Genomic DNA, 19842 nt, shown 5'->3' with positions numbered 1-19842 from the left:
ACTCACTTCTGAAAATGCGTAAAATGTTTATACATATTTTTACATGCAGTAAATACATATTTAAGTGCAGTTGTTTAAACTCATTAATAACACCAAGGGACAATTAGAAGACAAATGTCTGACTTGACACTTTAGTTTAAAAATAAAATTGTTCACTGGTAAACTTTATGTATGCTTTATAACAATTAAACAAATAAAATGGCTTGAAATAACAGCAGTACATTTTATCACTTTCTAGATATTACTTAGTTAACTCATAAAAAAGCATCAGGTTGAGAAGAGAATGACAAGCCGTATAAAGGCTTTACTGTGGTAAGCCATTTTAAAAATGAAAATGCCTTTTACACCTGCATTTTAGACCAAAATAAAAAGGCAAGTAAGTACCTCTGCCCCCAAAGTTATGATGATAACAACAGAAACAAGTATGAGCACTCACTATGTGCCAAGCACAGAGTACCTATAATATCCTTACAAACAAAATACCTAATGAGGTAGATAAAAATATTATCTCCATTTTAGAGAAAAAGCGAATCAAGAACATGACGTCTGGTCCAGAATTGGCCCGAGTCTCACAGCTGGGAGGCCGTGAAACCTGAAATCGAGCCAGCTGACCCACAAAGTCTCGTCCTTGGCTCAGATGCTTGTACCATAATAAACGCTATGCTCTAAGACACAAAACCTTATGATGCTGAAGCCCTTTGTGTGTTAGCTTCCTCCTCTGTCCCAGCCCCAGCCCCAGATGACCAACCATCACCCTGAAAAGTGGTGGCCATCGTTCTCTAACAGACTTTTCTTTCCTATTCTCTCTTAAAAAATACGTCATTTTACATTTTTAAACTGGCAAACTTTAGATAAAATTATTACATAGTACATATTCATCTGCATCTAACTAAACATATTAATATCATATAGCTCTAGTCTAATTATTTTCACGGCAGTGTGTTAAGTATTCCGTTACAGAAATAAGCCGTCTATTTTTGAAATCATATAACGTTAAAAATCTAATTGTCACCTCTGCACTAAAATTCTAATATATTCTCTAGAAGTCCAAACGAGAAAAACACAGCTATAAGTTATTCAACAGGAAGCAGCATTCCCAGAACAATAAACTACAAAACATTAATTCTGGTCAGCTCTGCTTGTGATTTTCATACTCCACAACTTAATTTTTAAGCAATACACATATATAATTCTTAACAAAATAAAGCCATTTTTATAACAAGCCACAGAATTTACTTGATCCACAATTTACCTAATTTGTCTACTTTTTAAAGGAAAAGAAATCAGGTGCTGCTATAGGTGGGATAGTAAATGGACAGTAGAAAATTTTGAAAAGAGAATATACGTTTATATCAAATAAGGGTGAAGAAGCATCTCCATGTCTGTGTGAGGTCTGAATCAAGTACATGCAAGAAACTTGACCGGAAGCAAGGTTTCACATAATGGAGCTGCTCCCTAGAACAGATTTTTCACCTGCTGTGATCTACTTCATGTGTATGACTTACTGAGTCTAAACGTTGAGTAACTGATAGGCTGAATACAGTAAAAACATTATGTCAGTAACGCTTTTGTTAAGTACTTGCTAAATTTACCTTTTTCTTTTTCTGAAGAACATGATTAGGTAGTAGTTGATGGAGTTGCTTTCTTTTTACATGCATTGCAGCAATTTTCATGTCCACCTCAAACATCTTGCTGTTTATTGCTTGCCTATAAACTACACAATTAGGAAATTGTTACAAGAAATAGCAACATTTTAATAAAGGCAGTTAAACTCACCCAGCAGAAGCTATTCTAAGTAGGGATCTTCTTCTACCAATACTGTACATAAAACTTCAAAACCATCAGGCAAAAAAATGATCTGACAAATTCCATTGCCTGAGCAAACTCTATCACCACAAGGTGTATATAAAGAATAAAAGCACAAAGTATACTAATTCTTCCAGTGCAATAACTCTTAAAATAATTTTATTTTTATGTTTAGTTTTAAATTTTTTTTAATGTTTATTTATTTTTGAGAGAGCGAGAGAGCGAGCAAGCGCACAACAGAGTGGGAGCAGGGGCAGAGAGAGAGGGAGACACAGAATCCAAAACAGGCTCCAGGTTCTGAGCTGTCAGCACAGCGCCCGACACGGGGCTCGAACCCACGAACCACAAGATCATGACCTGAGCCAAAGTCAGATGCTTAACCGACTGAGCCACCCAGGCGCCCCTATGTTTGTTTATTTTTGAGACAGAGAGAGAGACAGACAGAGTATGAGTGGGGGGAGGGGCAGAGAGAGGGAGACAGAATCGGAAGCAGGCCCCAGGCTCTGAGCTGTCAGCACAGAGCCTGATGCGGGGCTGGAACCCACGAGCCACGAGATCATGACCTGAACCGAAATCGGATGCTTAACCGACTGAGCCACCCAGGCGGCCCTTAAAATAGTAACTTTAAAGAACTTTAAAATAGCAACTCTAAGAAACAGCAGACCTGGACAAAAGGAGTTTCTAAAACCCATACCCTTTTGTGCTACCAGTATAATTTACAACTCTAGCCCAATTATGTAACAAATGTAGCAAAAGTCAAGCTTATTAACTACACCTAAACACAGCGTTTCAAGAATCTGCAGAAAAAAGACTTTAAGTAGCAACATGTTCTGTTATAGAAATAACTGAATAGAGGTCACAGGAACAAGAACAAAATGCTACAAATAAATTAATCCACCTAAGTTCCAGAGAATCCCAAAATGGAAAAATCAATTCACTCAGTCATACAACGAGTATTTACTGAGCACCTACACTGTATCACACTGTTCTGGACCTGGGGGACATAGAAAAGAGTTAAGAGACCAAAAGAACTTTATGGAGTCTACAGTCTCATAGTGACAATACAATAAATAGGAAAGAAAGCAAGTAACAAATATTTCATATCAGATGATGATAGTGCTACAAGGGAAACTGAGTAGGGAAGACGAGGAGAGAAGCTGGGCCTGGAAAGCGAGAGGACACGAGCCTGGAAACCGAAGTGAAAGTAAGAAGTAACTGGCGGACCAGCATTCATTCCAGGAAGAGCCAATGTCAAGGTCTCACTTTGGGAATGTCTGAGGAACCACAAAAAGGCCACTGGAGGGAAGGAAAAGTAAAGGAAAAGTTAAAGTCCTTTAACAGCAGTTCTAAAATCCCCAAAGCGCCCAACACAAGTTTTTCCTAAAATGGGCATCAGAAGTCACGTGGCAACAACACACCCTGATCTAAACTACCAACGTGTGGCTGTTTGGTCTCTACCCTCGCTTACTTAATGCAAATACCGAACAGTTTCCTGCAGAAATGTTCCTGTCTCGGACCACCAAATACCAGGCATCGTCCAGTCCCCACTAGGAATCTTACTTACTAACTTTATTACCTTCCTGGCCCTGAGATATGTGGATAAAGGATTCTGAACTTACAACAGGAAACGAGGCCAGAGGCATAGTGAGAAGGCCAGATCAGGTAAAAGCTTGCAAACCACAGAAAGGAAGGCCTGAGACTTTTATTCCAAATGAGACGGGTAGCCATTATAGGTTTTAAGCTGGTGAGACATGATCTGGCTTAGTATCATTTTGGACGCTGACTGAAAATAGCTATTATTCTATTAATAGCTGGGCGAGGTCAGGCCGGGGAAACTGTAGTAACGGCAGTAATACAACAGAGCAATGACAAAGGGCCTGGACTGATGTGACGGCAACAGAGATAGCAATTAGTAGCAGGAATCTCAATGAATACTACAAGTAGAGGCAAAAGGATTTTTTAATGCATCAGTATCAAGTATGAGAAAAACAGGAGCCCTGGAGGACTCCAAGATTTCTAGCTTGCACAAATACAGGGATATAGTTGCCAATACCTGAGATTAAAAAGATCTGAAGAGAAGGTAGAAGAGACTGGAAGTTAAGAATTGGAGTACTGAACATATTAAACTTGTTTTCTGAGAAAATCTCACCAAGTATTCCATTAAAATGTTTCAAGATACAGGAAAACTAAACACTTCCTTCCCAAAATAACTACAAGTCCTTTAAAATCTTGATGGTTCATTAGCACAATCTTTGATAAACAGCTAAACTTAGATGAAATGCACAAAACCAATTTTCTAATTCAAGTATCTCTACATGATTTGTTAGTTTATAAATAGTTTAAGTCGACATCAGAATTTTTACTTTGGAAAAAAACATTCTGCGGTGTTCAGCAAGTGAAGTTATCACCCTCCAAAGCACATGCTAAGAAATGTGGAGGAATGTTTTCGTTGTCACAGCAATTAAGGGTTACCACTGCCAGGGACACTAAATACCCTTCAATGTTCCCCACAATAAAGAAATGTGCCACATCCCACTTACATCCCTAGAAATGAAAACCTTGCTTACCAATTATTTGAACCAAGAAATCAGCTCAATTTTACATAAGAAACAGAGTGTTTTTAATCTGAATTTTTCAAGAAGACAACTACCAGGTGTCTCCTTTAGAGTTCACCTTTCAATTTACTGGAAACTTTAGCCGCTGTGTCACCAATGGCAATCCTGCCGCTGGTGGTCTCTTGGGTCACAACAGAGAGCACCTGCAGGAACTCACAGATGTCACGCTGCTGAGGATTCTACACATACGTGTAATCACCTGACTACTTGAGTCTGCCTCCTAGTCACCGCACCTGAGCATTTACACACCGAAAGACACACTCTTTTCCTTTCATTTCTTCACACTTAGTGTACGATACTGACTTTTTAACAAACTGGACCGATTTCTGTCTCTCCTCTAAGGAGGTACAAAATGTTTAATGTTACAGCTAAAGGTTCTTAGGGGAAAACTCCTTATTGGGGACAGGTGAAAATGACATACACTAAACTTTTTTTTTAATGGGGAGAAAAGGAGATGTGTAAGAGGAAAAAAAGAGTTAGTCCCTACTCATCACTCTCTCCATGTGTATTCACCATCCTCTTGGAAAGTTGTGCACCTATACACACACACACACACACACACACACACACACACACACACACACACACATACACAGAACAGCCTTAGGTTCTGTGAACTACACCCACCATGTGCACTTTAGTTAAACTGGACTACCTTCTATCTCAGGGTATAGGTTAATGTGAAATGTAGCTCTAATCACCCTATTCTCTACCCATGAATCAACACTGGAGTCTATTATTTGACACAGAGAATAAAATTTCCTCAAGTTACCAGATGTCTAGCTTTGAAAATGTCTAAAGTTCAAGATCACTGAGGCAGTCAGACACAGACTCAGTCCTTCACACAATCAATACTCAAGTGGCATCCAATTTTATAAGTAATTGTGAACAAATTTTAAATGGTCCTCCTTAACTTTAAATCTACAATACGAAAAAATCATTTTTATCTTAGACATGACCAAAACTAATACCTAATCCAAAAACATTAAGATTATTTTGATAACCACTGTTCAATATTCCCAAGTAAATTAACAGTTACTGCAAATATCGCTATGGTATACATGAAGACAAATTCAAATATGCAAGTTATGGGTTTTGATCATCCAAGTAGAGATATACCTGTATCTGTGAAAGACTGAATATCATAGGTGAGATCAACACTGAGATTTTCAGAGTTTTCTGTTTTTTTAAACACTAACCCAATCACCCACATCGTGCGAAATTCTTCCCTGCAAAAGTAAGAAAAGCGTTACTAGTTTATTTCATGAAAATGTTATCAATGTGGTTACAATCTGAGGTACGTGGGAAAACAGGATACAAATGTATAAGCAAACTAAGTTCTAAACCCGAACCCGATCACTACTCCAAGCCCTCCCCCATGCCTGTCATTCCCGCCCCAACCCTGACCCTATATAAACAGGGTGCTGACGACCATCGTTAACGACCCGAAAGTACCAAAGTACAAAAAAATGACCCGAAAGTACCAAAGTACAAAAACTATGTTCAAACTGAAGAGGGAAAAGGAATAATGCATTTTAGAAAAATCTGAAACAAAAAAGGTGATTCTAGATATAAAAATTTAACTAGAACTTAACATACATTCCTTAAAATGTTACAACTCAATCAAAAACGTGGCACGGACAAAAATGTGACTACAGCATAACAACAGGAACAATGGGTGATTCAGCTACTTTTGAATCTCTATCAGTAGACTTAATAATCTACTGAAAATAGCAGTCTTTTAGTAATTTAGATTACAGCAACAAAAAATTATAAAAAGCTCAAATATACAACTCATTTACAGGACTGCAACAGGAAATAACCTGTATAAACAAATCAGAGTAACAGCTAAACCACTGCAGCATAATCTCAAATGATCAATTACTTCTATTTTTCAATCTTTCTTTAATGCTACTTTATTTTTTTAAAGCTTGCTACTCAAACTCCCTTCAATTTCCAAATGCAACAAAGTATAAAGCAAAGTAGATTTTGTAGGAGTAATAAGACAGCAACCACTGAACCAGAAACTGACCTATAAAAGATTCTTAAAAGAAAAACATGAGCCTTTTATTAACAGATCTTCTCAATGTTCCAGAATCCACCACAAATCGGATTTTTGCGAGGTCAAATGCAAGCATGTTCTTTTTTAAAAAATTAAGATAAACAGCAAGACATATTTGGTATAGCAGCTATTCTAACAAGCACCGCACAGTAAGGTGGGGGGGGGGGGAATGTAAAGAAATGCTAAAAGGCAGATCTGCATAATTTGAACTCTAATTAGTTAATAGGTACCTCATCATTAGACTATTATCAGAAAAAAACAATTTATTTTAGCATTGATTTTTCTCAAGAAATAGTTTTTCTCTTCAAGGTTTCTGATGCAGAAAACCTAAACTATAAATCTCAAATTGGTTTTGTGCCTTATCTGATCAACGGAATAGGGACTCTAGTTATTAAAAATCGACTATAAAAAGCTTCTATGAGTAAAAGCTGAAAGGGAGAGGAGGAAACTAGATTAAGTTACAAGACTGCTTACTTGTCAGGATTTTCTTTGGGTGCTGGAAATGACTGGGGATTCACATGAGCCAGTGTAATAAATTCATTCTTCTCCAAACTTCCAACCAGGATTCGGATTTTTGATTCCACCAAGCCCACCCTGAACAAATGTCACTTAGTGTTAATGAAAATTCTGGTTAATTTAAAAAATAAAATAAAATGCACAAAGTCAAGTATGTTTATGCAAAGCAGTAACAGCAAGTTCACACTTAAACACACGTGAGAGCAGTTCAACCATCTGAACGTCCACAGATAAAACCAGTCTCATGCTCTAACCAAAAATGCTGATGCAAAAACTGAGGAAGGAGAACCAAGCCACATTTCAAACTAAGAAGGTTACAAAAGACATCCCCGCAAATATTTAAATGATAAAAATCAGGACACTAAAACAAAGCACCTTAAATATACAGTTAACGATACGTGGATCTCCATAAGGGAAATAAAAACGGAAATGGTGTATGGATCCCCAAATTCCTCTACTTCCATTTCAAGTAGTAAAGCTCGGCTTATGAATCAAACCAAACTGGATGGGAGCACAACCTCCTCCCATCTCCTACTGTGCTCTGTAGCTATCTGATTTTTGCTTATTTTTTCTGTAAAGTCTAATCTTATACTCACCATTCTAGGCGCTGTTTTTCTGTTGGCGCACTTGCTAGAAGTACAATATAATGCCTTTGGAGATAAAGACAACATGCTATTTATTTTATTTAACTGCTTTGTGCTGGATATTAATACCATAATGTAATAGCTTTGCAACAGTTACAGATCAGCATCAATTTAGCAAGGGGGGATCGCAATCTCAGTATGTCCATAAAATCATAAAAGCTAATTTTCACAAGTTTCTAACTACTGGTGAGTTTAATTCTTCTAAAAAAAAAAAAAAGAGAGTGATTTTTATAAATAATTACCCCAAAGCAGCTTAATTCAAGGACATTGAATAAACATGAACTGATGGGTTTGGTCCAAAGACTCTGATGGAGTGCTTTCTATCTATAAGCTGCTCACTAAAATATATTAAAACAAAATTGTTTTAATTGAAGTAACGCACCATGGCTTTGGACACAAAAACAGGATCACTAAATACACATATTCTATCAGTAAGTTCAAAACACATCATGCTTTTTAACTCAAATTAAAAGGTAGCAAAAATTAAACTGAATACTGAAGGTAGGCCTCAGGATTTTATTCAAGGAAGAGTGTAAACTTCTATTAAAAAAAAAAAAAAGCAGACTTCACTAACGTGAGATCAACACAGAAACCTGATTTTTATGCGGAATCCAATTCCATCAGAGAAAAGGCAAGTTTTCATTTCACAAAATACCATCAGAACTAAACACCTATTTTTAATCATTTTAAATCAAACTATTTACAACTAGAGTATAATCCATATAATTTTATAATACCAAAAAACTTTCATCCAATATACTCTTCTACAGAACCCATCTCAGAGGTGCTAGAAGCCAAACTTGTCACCAGAAACTACCTCACAAAAAGCAAACTCACACCATTACCAAGGATAGTTACTAGTTTGGAAAGCTGGGGTATGATGAAAATTTTTAAATTAGTTTACTCTTTTAAAAGGCTGAACCCCTTATCGTTCACATCTGATGAATGAGGTTTTCGGGCCAAAAGCGGAACGCCTGACCTAGGCCAGGAAAAAAAAACCTACTAACCCCAGTTCAAATTAGTCATCTGGAAAAAAAAAAAGAGAGAGCGAGAGAGAAAAAACATTTAGGCGGGGGATAGAGAAAATTTGGGAAGTTAAAAAACATTTTTTAACCATTCTTCCTTAAAATATTCCATTTGTTTGCTTATTATTTACGCTCATTAAGTATTTAAAAACTAGTCACGATTCTTCATCGCTATGTGACCCAGGTGCGAGACTTGTGTGCGTCCTCTGAAAAATAACATCTCTTACTGGCAGGGGAACTGTGAGGTTCAAATGAGTTGGCTTCAAATACTTATAAACTTAAGGGAACACAGGCAGCATATGTAAATGTGGAAACACGGAGACAGGTACGTGAATACGCAGTTCAAACCATACAGACCAGTACTTCCTTCACCACCAGTTTACTTTGTTCTGCATTATTTGGATCAAACCAAATAGGACAAACACAGATGGCCTAAGTAAATAAAAGTTAATAAAAGTCACATAAAAGCACTAAAAGCTCATGCATCTTACGAACACAGAAACCCACTCAGAGCCCTTAAATGCTCTTAAGTCCACTAAAATCCTAACAAGCTCAGTCACCTTATTTCCAGTCCCTGGGAGAGTGGAAATGGGCAACAGTTTTGGGGGGGAGGGGGGGGAAGATGGAGAAAGAGCTCACAGAAGTCTAACAACTTACAACAGGAGACAACAAACTATAAAAGCAGGCATGTACACAAAAACAAAAAAAGCAAAGATGTCTGCATTCACCTAGTACAGGGGACAAAACTCTCAGTCTCTAAACTACTCTTACAACACTATTAAAATGGATGTTCTTAATCACCGCCTTAGTCTTCAGTACAACAAATGTTCTCTATTTACAGAGGCAAAACATACAATCCATTGGAACATAATTTTGTTGGCAATTTAAAGTTTAAAATTTCAAAGTTTAAAGAGTTCAAACTGGTTCTTATTGCAATGCGGGGGGGGGGGGGGCGTGGTAATCTACTCTTGTTATATCCTTCACTCAGCCACATTTAAGCAAATTTAAAGTAGAAGATATTAAATACAGTAATTACATTCAACAGAGATAACCTGCCATTAGGAATCCATTTGTAAAACAAAGACTCATCCAACTAAGAAACAGAAACCAAATCCCAACCGAGTTTGTTAACAAAGTTTTAAAAACCAAAACTGGTATTCAATTCCTAAGATCTGTACCAGAGAATAGAAAAACCAAGAAGTACTTCAAAATTTAGACTACATATATCTTCTTATTGCTGTCCTAAAGAATGTGATCCCCTATTTCCAACTGCTACTATAATTTGCTTAAGATGTTCAAATGCTTTCAGGAGACACTTTTGAAGCCTTAATGCAATGGTCATTAACTTGACCCAAACTTAAAGTATGTTTCCCCCCAAAAAACTTTTTTTCACTATAAAAATGTATCCCAAATGAATTAAAACCTATTTAAAAATTCCTAAGAACTTAGGATTTAGTTGCTTAGAATTTAGTTGCTTTTATTACCTAATAATTATTTCCAACCAAAATATAGTATGTAAGTAGGTTTCCTGGCCATTTCATCAGAATATTGTACTTGGGTAAACTACAACTCAGATATGTGCACTGAAAAATATAATCATCTTAGAGAAAACTCCTCACAATTCCATCTTTAATTCAGAAACAAAAGTTTACAGTTTAGTATTTTAAGTTTTTAAAACATTTTAAGGCTAATTATTCTATTCACACATACACCTTGAAGTTATAATCCTACGCCCTAGAGAACATGTTGGCCCCTCCCTGTTACCTCTCCTCCTTTTTCCAACTGAAATGGAACACCTGAATGAAGTATTCACATTTCCTATGTCAACGATGATTACCTTTATTGCTATGTGTCAACCTGAATAATCTTAAAGGAAAAACATGAGAATTATCTTCTTGTAGCTATTTAAAATTGAACAGAGCGAGGTTATCCCTTTTTCTCAGAGAACACTGAGATCATCTGGAAGATGGACTTGTCTGCTTTGTAAGACAAATGAAATTTCCCCCATGGTTCCCACCCTTCCAAGAACAACAGGCAGGGATATTACAACCTAAGATCCAATACATAACCAACGGCCCTGGTTTCAGGACACACTAAGCCAACTCTGACTCAAGAGACAACTAAGGATTTCGATTCAGTTGTACAGCCCACTTGGGGGGTATCACACATGATACGTTAAAGGGAAAACTTCAAACCTGTGACTACCTGCACGTTCTAATGATAATAAGCACTAGACTATTCTAAAGAAGAACATTTTGGGAGAAGTTAAAAATACAAATAGGATTTGGAAGATGAAACTAGCCCATTATTGTCATGCTTTCAAATCTGTTTTCCCAGGACTCACAGCTAAAACTTAAATTTTTCTGATAGAATGCCCTCTATTTGTTGCTACTTCCTCATATCTCATCATGCTTGAAGTCATTTTTGATCACCTAAAATGATTTGTTTCAAGAGAATTCAGTAAATAATCTGTAACCTTTTAATCAGTCCATTGAAGACCTTATAGGGACCATTTGGTGTCAGTTAAAGGACAGCTCAAAACTTTTAAAAGAAAAAGATTAAGCAAGGTTTAAAAAAAAAAAAACCTTCAAAGCTCTAGTAATGCAAATTTATTCAAATAGATGACACTATCAAGGTTTCAATTTCAACAATTAATCTTTCTTCAAGTGAAGGAAGCCATTTCAGAAACCTCATTCTACCCACCTCGAGTTCTACCAGGAAGTGATAGGAAGAATAAATCTAATTTCGTCTTTGATTCTCAGGGATTAAGAGATGCTGATACTTTTCTACAAAACCAGTTTCTTCCTTATTCTCCATACAAGTAATTAAGTACTTTGATGTTGTAGTTTTTAAAGTATCAGAATATACGTTTATTAGTTTAAATGTTCAAAAGGTACTTCCTCAACATTGGTTAAAATAAAAACAAAAACAAAAAAAAAAAACAAAAAAAATCTGCCAAATGGAAAAGCACAAACTTACGGGGAATAATAAACATGAGCATTCAATGTTACGCTATTTAAGTTTTTTACTGACAACGCAGTGCTCCCAGAACACAACAATTAAGCTGGCTCCATATTGCTTTTTCATGCAAAAGATACAGAAACAAAACACAGAGACATCATGAAGGTCATCATTCTTGTTTTTAATTGGGGAAATAGCATAAAGCAACCTTGCTTAGATTATTACAAAACACAATCCAACACAAGATCAAATGGTCAGGAAAGTTTCAAGCATTAAAGAAAAAAAATTTTTTAAGTGGGACTTTGGCAAGTTTTCAGCTCAGGGCAAATAAAAGTGCAAGTCCGTATTTTTCGTTTTAAAAAGTAAGATTTATTATAACTTACAATTTTCATCAAAACCAACACAATCAGGCTTTTAACCTGTACTATGGTATTATCATTATATTAAAACCATTAGTAAAAAATATTACACCCACTTAGATCCCAAGAAAATTATTTGTAGCAATGTCGGAAGGGGCTTTATTAACATTAGGGGGAAATGGTAGGCCAATCATGTGCTTTACTTACTAGAAACCCTTTCCTGACGCTATGTTGACATTTTATTAGCTCTGCCTAGGTTCATATAGGATCTCAATGGTAAGTTTCCAGAGCTGGCTGGAAATAGTTTCCTAAGAGAGAACAGTAACTACAGATTTCAACTGCTCACTCCTTTGCCAAAGCATACAGATTGAGAGTTCAGGTGACGACTGAGACGCCTACAGAATGGATGTTGCTACATACGTGGGAGTTGGGTTACACTAGGTAGCACACGGTAGGGGCTGCACTTCACCTCAACAAAGAAAAAATAAGGGGTTTACTAAAATCAATACAACCTTTGTGACAGGAAGGAAAATTTAAAACTACATTAGCCTAGCAAGAAGAGAGGTCACATATGCTACCATTAAACCATTACTTAAGAGAGTAACATGTCTGACATGCCTTAAAATACATACTTGTACTTTTGAAAGAAGTTTGGAGCTTCAAAAAGTTTGGACCACTCTGCCTTACTCAGCAAAATTTCATCTGTGATAGCAAGACCTAAATTAAAAACATATTAAAATGTTGGCATGCTTCGGTCTAACAGTCTAAAATTGTAAAGATCTTAAACATACCACATGCATTCACTATGATGCTAAAATCAGAACTTTAACAAATAGCAATTTTGGTCTATCGACTTTACAGCACAGAGACTCTTACATACGTACACACTTTTCAAAAAGCTGGAGGATTTTTTGAGAGCCAGGTTTCTGGTAAATTACCATTACTCTAAATGCCATGCTCATAGGAGGACTCTCTCCAAAAACTGAAGCACTGTCGTTAACCAAGAAAGAAAACTTTCCCCAAAGCTCTGATTCTTGCCTTTCTAAAAACAAGCTTCCTGATGTTCCTAAGCGACATCCTCCCATGAAGAGCCTCTTCAGACTACAGAAAAGAATCTTATACTTCTGAGTTTGAAGCCGGTAGTGGTACAGCTAATTCTGTGTCCTTGACTATTATCAAGCAACTCAAACAATCCTGTTTCAGCTACTTCCCTCAAAGACCTTTTTAGGCAATGAAATTAACAGTACTGCTGCAAATGGAAGTTTAGAGGTTTTTCCAAAATCATAGGCACTTTGGCCCCAATCCTGCTCAAAGCTCTTTCCAAGTATATACAGTGCCTGGTAAAAAGCATCTCTCACGTCACCCAGTGGAGACAAACTGGTAGCATTTAAAACTGTACATGGCAATGGTATGGCACTGAAGCAGCCCGTAAAGGCACAGCCAAGGAGACAGCTTTAAACTGGTTAACTTTCCAGTATACAATCAAACATAATTTGCCTCAAAGGAATTGAATGGAGCTTTTCAAGTCACTTCTCAAATATATACTGTAATCAATCAATAAACACCAAAACCCACTTCAGTGAATGCTTTCTTCAATTTCAACTGTATAACTGGGTCTACAATGGTATGTAAATCCTTCGTGTATAAAGGAGAGCATAAGGATAAACACTTACCTTGTTTAAACTCCTCAACCATGACCATCCGTGTTGAAACGGACACATTGTACGTGGAGTTCTGTTGTGGGTATGCTGGTGTAATTATAGGCATAAGATGGTACCTATCACTGGGGTTTACCTACATACAACAACAGCCAATCAGTTTCTTCAAGTACATATGCAACAGATACTTGGACTTTTTACCCCTTGTTAAACTGAACCAATGATTAAATTTTAGTTCACTCATAGCTGGAGTTGAGAAAGAAAAACCATGTAAGGAGACACTGTTTTTACAGAATTTCTTTATAGAATCTTTAGAGATTTGGTCTAAACTAAAGGTTTGCTTCAATCATTTGGGCATGACTATTCTGGCAACCTTAAATAGTGTACCTGTCGAGCAAAAAAAGTTCTAGTTGGGCATCTAATGATGTTTAGTTTTTCTTTTTTCAACAACAGAAATGGGGATGCACACATAATTATACTTTTCGGAAACATCCTAACAGTGTTCTGTGCAAAACAAATTTTAAACAAGATGGATGGAAACGTAGTTTTTAATGTACCGTTAACTTAAAGGACGTATAAACTTATTAACACATGCGGAGACTAGGTTACCCATGGTGGTACCATTTTAAGAAAAAAATGAAATGACTTAATAACTTAATCTGTATACTAATGATACGTGACATATTTCCACAAAGGAAATGGTAAACTCACATCCTTCCAAAATTAAATGCTTGGGGTTTGGAAAACTTGAAAATACGTAGCTTGATGTAATTAACAGAATTTAAAACTGACATTATTCTCAGTACTGCAATAAGACAGCAAATTAATGTAGAAAATCACATCTGTAGACCTTAAAGTCTTATTGAAACCTAGGTCTCTTCTATCAATTAAACAATTGCTTGTTAACATTTAAACTGAGTAAGCGATAAAGGTCGTAATTTCCCACAAAGCGGAAAAGCAGCTCTTCTTTTCGCCCAACCAGGTTTTTGTAGTCTGAAATGTCCCAACCAATTTTTAAAATCGCATCATAATAATCGGAGCGATGCTGCTCGCAACTTATCTGCCACACGTAAACATGAGACAGTCCTACCACGGCCCCATTTTACCATTTAGATCAAATAAAAAAATACAGGGATTTTGAGTATCGTTTATTTTTTTTTTAAGCACAAATGCCCACACAACTTTGACTTACAAGGTAGTTCTATATAGAATAAATTAAAATGTTAGTGAACTTGATATTATAAACTATGTACAATTAAATGGAGTTTACAGGGTACATAATTATGCTTCTCACATCAGAGGACAATTATAGTTGATGTTATCTAAAAAAAAAAAAAAAGTGTAATACGGACATGTCCACTCATACGTAAAAGGATGGGAAGTCTCCCTGAAGATTATGCAGATGATTTTTACTTGTTATTGCACAGTGCGAATTTGTAGGGGAAAAAATAATACACTAACCCTTGGGTCCCATACAGGCAAATTAAGATTGCATTCTTCAGGCTGTTTCAATAGCACTGGATTTGGCCATTCCCTGTTTAAAAAGATTGTAGCACTTGATAAGACTATTGGATATTACCATCTAAACGTATTATGTTAAACATACAGCATTTGTGAATGTGATCCTTCTCCATTCATTTTGCCCTCTTGATATATAAAATCTCTTACTCCTTTCTGTTGACGTTAACACCACTCAAAATACTTTTCCTCTATGAAATTAACTTAAACCATTTGATAGCTTTCTTAGGCTGAAGTCAAAACATCTTCTCTGACTCTCAAAGAACTGATAAAGCGTTATTCTTTTTTTTTTCAGTACTATCCCAGGACATTTGATGTGTTCACCTCAACCTTCAACAGGATAAATCCCTCTTGAAAGATAAAAATCCTCTCTTTATACTAGCTATGTTCAAAGACAAGTGAGGATGAAAAAGTTCACTCATTTAGGCAAAGGAATATGAATAATTACAGAAATTGATTTGGAAAATTTTTCCCTATCTCACAACTTAAAAGTTGTTAACATGAATATGTGTAATGAAACCTTGTGACGCAAATACGTTGTTTTCAAGACGCATTCTATGAGTTAGCTACCTCAGTCCTTTATGGAAGTGTTTAAAAATTGGAAAACATTTGCCACCCTTAGTATCAAGCTTAGCTTTTTAGAAATATTGTTTGCTATGTATGTGTAACATTACAGAAATCCTGACATCCTGTATCAATCTCCTCAAAATTGATTACATGTGATTAAGTGCTATCAAATCTGTAAATAACAGCATGTGTACTGAAAAGTGTGGCATAGTTCTCAATTATATTTCCAATAACTCAAATTTTTATAAAAGTAATTAAAAAGAACTGTTTTTGCAGAGGGAGTAGGTACAGGGGTTCGTAGGTATAGAGTGGGAAGACAAATCTCTGATACCAATTTGATTAAAAATCAAGAAACTGAATCTTTTAGGCCAAAGCAACTAATATGAATTGGCAATAATTTTTTATCTTACTGTTCTAAAAGAAATAATGTTTGACAAATGTGAACATAATGAAATGAGGAAGCTTTAAGGCAAAAAAAAAAGTCTCCTGGGTCAATGACTAATCTCCGAGGGATGACAAATTGCCATTTTTTACACATTTATATTCTTAAAAGCTTTTTACATACAATTACATTTTTAATGCTTTGCCAAAGATAAATGGGCAACTGAAACAAAAAACAATTCCCAAAACTAATGACCTATAGGTTTAGAAGAATCCAAAGAGTAAAAGAAGTGGTATATATAAATTTTATCCAAAGTTCCTGAAACGGATACCATTCGTTGGATTTTAGCAGACATGACAGCTAAAATTCAGGGTTTATTTGCAGGATAAGGAAGCACAAAAAGCACCTGCCTTACTATCCTGGGAAAGCCAGGGAAAAGGAACGGAATTTAGGCTTGCCATTTTCTACACAATATGATCTCCCCAAGTCTACCTAAATGGCTACATCATGAACTAAAATTTCAATCTGAAACCAGCTGCAGAAATGTCATAGAAATAAGACTAAACTTCAGTGTCTACAATCAATTTTATTTTAATATAATCTAAACACATACCATTTAGAAAATACCAAGAAAAATTTATGTACAAGAGTTGACGCTATTGCATTTGGATAAAGCTGGCAAGTTCTTGCTACTAGCATAGCCCAGGAAACACCACCGAGGAAACCTAATATATTGGAATAGATGTTGTGGCCTGTTGATAAGGGAAAAGCAAAAAGAAAAGTTAGTGTTGAACAAAAGTTTAAACATTTTTAATAAGCTAGCCAACAAATTCTGAACTCACGTTTGGCCCACAGTTTGATAGCTCTCAGAGTTAACCTGAAGTTGTCAATGTTTGGTACTAGATGTAAAATTTCATCGGTTACCCTGCAACCTGATTAACAGGGAGTGAAAAAACAGAACATTAAATCATCAAAAGTTTAATGACCATATTTCTTTTCAATTTTCTAAGACTGATGTCAAACTTAAATAAAAACATTTCACAGAATCAGTAACATTAACTGATTTAAAAAGCAAATAAAAAACCTAAAACTTGTATCTCCTATCACAAGTATTACCATAAACCAAAGAGTCTGAACTATAATCTACCTCATCTCAAACTTTCATCAGATAAATTAAAACGTCTTCCAGTCCAGATATGCTGAGAAGGGTTTCCTCCCCCTAAGTTTCCAAGAATTATTCTTTGACAGCAAAAGGCAACAAGCAACGTAAATACAACAGTGTTCAAAATTAACCCCTTTAAACACAACATCTGAAAAGGTTACAAAGGATCATCATCATCACAACTAATTCGGTTATACAGTGAAACCGACACCACTAGCAACAGAGTACAGATGTCAGTCTTTAAATGTCCCAGAAAGAAAACACGTTAACAGTTCAAGATACCAGTGAATAAAATAAATTCCCTCTGGCAGTCTAGCTATTAGGTAACGTGTATTTTATCTGTGTATCTGTATTTTAGCGTGTATTTTATCGCTATGGGTAAATAGCATGGCTATAAAAAGCTCCATTATAAAATCTGAGTTAAAAACGATTTCATATTTGACAAGAACAGCTACTACACAAATGGAAGTGGGTTTTAACATACCGTTAAGACTTCTTATGCATCTTATGTCTAAATTCTTAAGCAGACTGTCGTCTCGTAAGTCCAAGTCTTCCGGAATAGTCTGCAGTGCTAATCTTGCAAACAAAATATCAATCTAGAACAAAAACAAAACTCAATGTTCCATATACATCAAACTATTTTTAAGGCATTTCTTTAAAAAAACAAAACACTTAATACTCTTTAAAGCCAGGATCTTCTCATCAACTATAAACATGACAATGCCTCCAAAAGGCCAAACAACACGAATCTGTACCACAGGTATTTTTTTTTTTATTTTTTTTTTAATGTTTACTTATTTTTGAGACAGAGAGAGACAGAGCATGAATGGGGAGAGGGTAAGAGAGAGAGGGAGACACAGAATCTGAAACAGGCTCCAGGCTCTGAGCCATCAGCACAGAGCCTGACGCGGGGCTTGAACTCACGAACTGCGAGATCATGACCTGAGCCGAAGTCAGACGCTTAACCGACTGAGCCACCCAGGCGCCCCTGTACCACAGGTATTTTAATCAGATGTTAAAACATAGCACTATGAAAGAGAACTTGAATAAATACCTACTTGTCATTTTAGTCATGCTTACTAAGTTTTATTTACTAAAGTTCTTTAACGCAAAAATTAACTGTTTAGTTCTCCCTCTATATGAACTGTGAATTGATCATATATGAAACAATACAGTGCCCAAATACAAGGCCAGTATCCCTACATTTAGCCCAAATACAGCTGCCAGTAAAAGGGGGGCTCCTTATGTTTAAGAACTTACATATCTGTAACATTACACTATGTTTCCCCAACTTAGTTTTGACTAAATAGAAACAACCCCCCCCCCAAAAAAAACACTAGCTAATTCTGAAGGCTTAGAGAATGAAACGGACAACATTTTTTCCCTTTTCCTCAAGAAAAGGTGAGAGCACGAAGAAACGGCATGGATTTGGTTGTTATTCCTGAGGGCATGATTTCATGGTTCTAAAACTTCGGATGCTGTCTATGTCTAAAATAAGCCTCTTAGAGTATCAATTTAAAAAGCAGTGTTTTAAGAGCTTATTGTGAAAAATCACTCAAACATGCACCTATAGACCAGAAAAACAGCTGTACACTTTTATAAATAATTCCTCGTGGCACAGGATAAAAGTTCCTGTGAGGGGCGCCTGGGTGGCTGAGTCGGTTAGGCATACAACCTTCAGCTCAAGTTATGATCTCACGGCTTGTGAGTTCAAGCCCCGCTTCGGGCTCTAGGCTGACAGCTCAGAGCCTGGAACGTGCTTCAGATTCTGTGTCTCCCTCTCTCTCTCTTTCTCTGCCCCTCCCCTGCTCATGCTCTGTCTCTCTCTCAAGAATAAACAAACATTAAAAACAATTAAAAAAAAAGTTCCATTGAAACAAATTCCAACATCCAAATAGCTCCTCCAATATAGACAGAAATAATCATCGTGTGCTTACAAAAACAGATACCTCAAAAAGCAACTCAAGGAGACTGCCAATTAAAGTTAGGATAAAATGGGGGTGGCCGGCTGGCTCAGTCCATTAAGATGATCTCCCGATCATGGGATTAAGCCCCGTGTTGGGCTCTGCGCTGAGCGTGGACCCTACTTGGGACTGTCTCTCTCACCTCTCTGCCCCTCCCCGACTGGTGCATGGCGCACACGCGCTCTCACTCTCTCTCTAATAAAAATAAACTTAAAAAAAAAAGTTAGGATAAAATGATTTTTAAAATGTTGCAATGTAAACACATTCCCTAAAACTGTTTTTTTTTTTATATAACGTATGGACAGAAAACGAGTACATTAAATATTTTGAGTAACTATTTGATTTTCATCTCCATCTTGAAAAGTTTACACAATTGAGTTGGGTCTTCCACCAAAATACAACCTCCTATCTTTTGATAACGTTCCTTTGGGGAAAACAGGGCACTGCTATACGTTACAGACGGTTTTATATTTATTTAAACATTGACAACAAATCTATCTAAACCTGACAAACCTTTACTCAATTTAACATTTTATGTCAACTTATTAAGGACCTTTACTAAATTTAACATTTAACGTGTACTTATTTTATATCTATTTTTTA

At 36.2% G+C, this 19842-nt stretch overlaps 1 protein-coding gene across 7 annotated transcripts in view; it reads right to left on the bottom strand.

The window, feature by feature from the left end:
* Nucleotides 1-19842, bottom strand: part of PAPOLA (poly(A) polymerase alpha) — a 61352-nt gene that overhangs the window by 16923 nt on the left and 24587 nt on the right. For all 7 annotated transcript variants that reach the window (XM_027066572.2, XM_053224915.1, XM_053224917.1 and 4 more), the window contains exons 7-16: nt 17760-17871; nt 16956-17045; nt 16727-16865; nt 15108-15180; nt 13662-13782; nt 12621-12705; nt 7596-7649; nt 6958-7077; nt 5541-5650; nt 1593-1714 (exon numbers count right to left, since the gene is read on the bottom strand). In XM_027066572.2, the coding sequence (XP_026922373.1) occupies nt 1593-1714; nt 5541-5650; nt 6958-7077; nt 7596-7649; nt 12621-12705; nt 13662-13782; nt 15108-15180; nt 16727-16865; nt 16956-17045; nt 17760-17871 (1026 nt within the window). The remainder of the gene's footprint in view (nt 1-1592; nt 1715-5540; nt 5651-6957; nt 7078-7595; nt 7650-12620; nt 12706-13661; nt 13783-15107; nt 15181-16726; nt 16866-16955; nt 17046-17759; nt 17872-19842) is intronic.

The sequence above is a fragment of the Acinonyx jubatus genome, chromosome B3 (assembly GCF_027475565.1).
Source record: "Acinonyx jubatus isolate Ajub_Pintada_27869175 chromosome B3, VMU_Ajub_asm_v1.0, whole genome shotgun sequence".
Classification (NCBI taxonomy): Eukaryota; Metazoa; Chordata; class Mammalia; order Carnivora; family Felidae; genus Acinonyx; species Acinonyx jubatus.
This window is presented reverse-complemented; position numbering and strand designations above follow the sequence as displayed.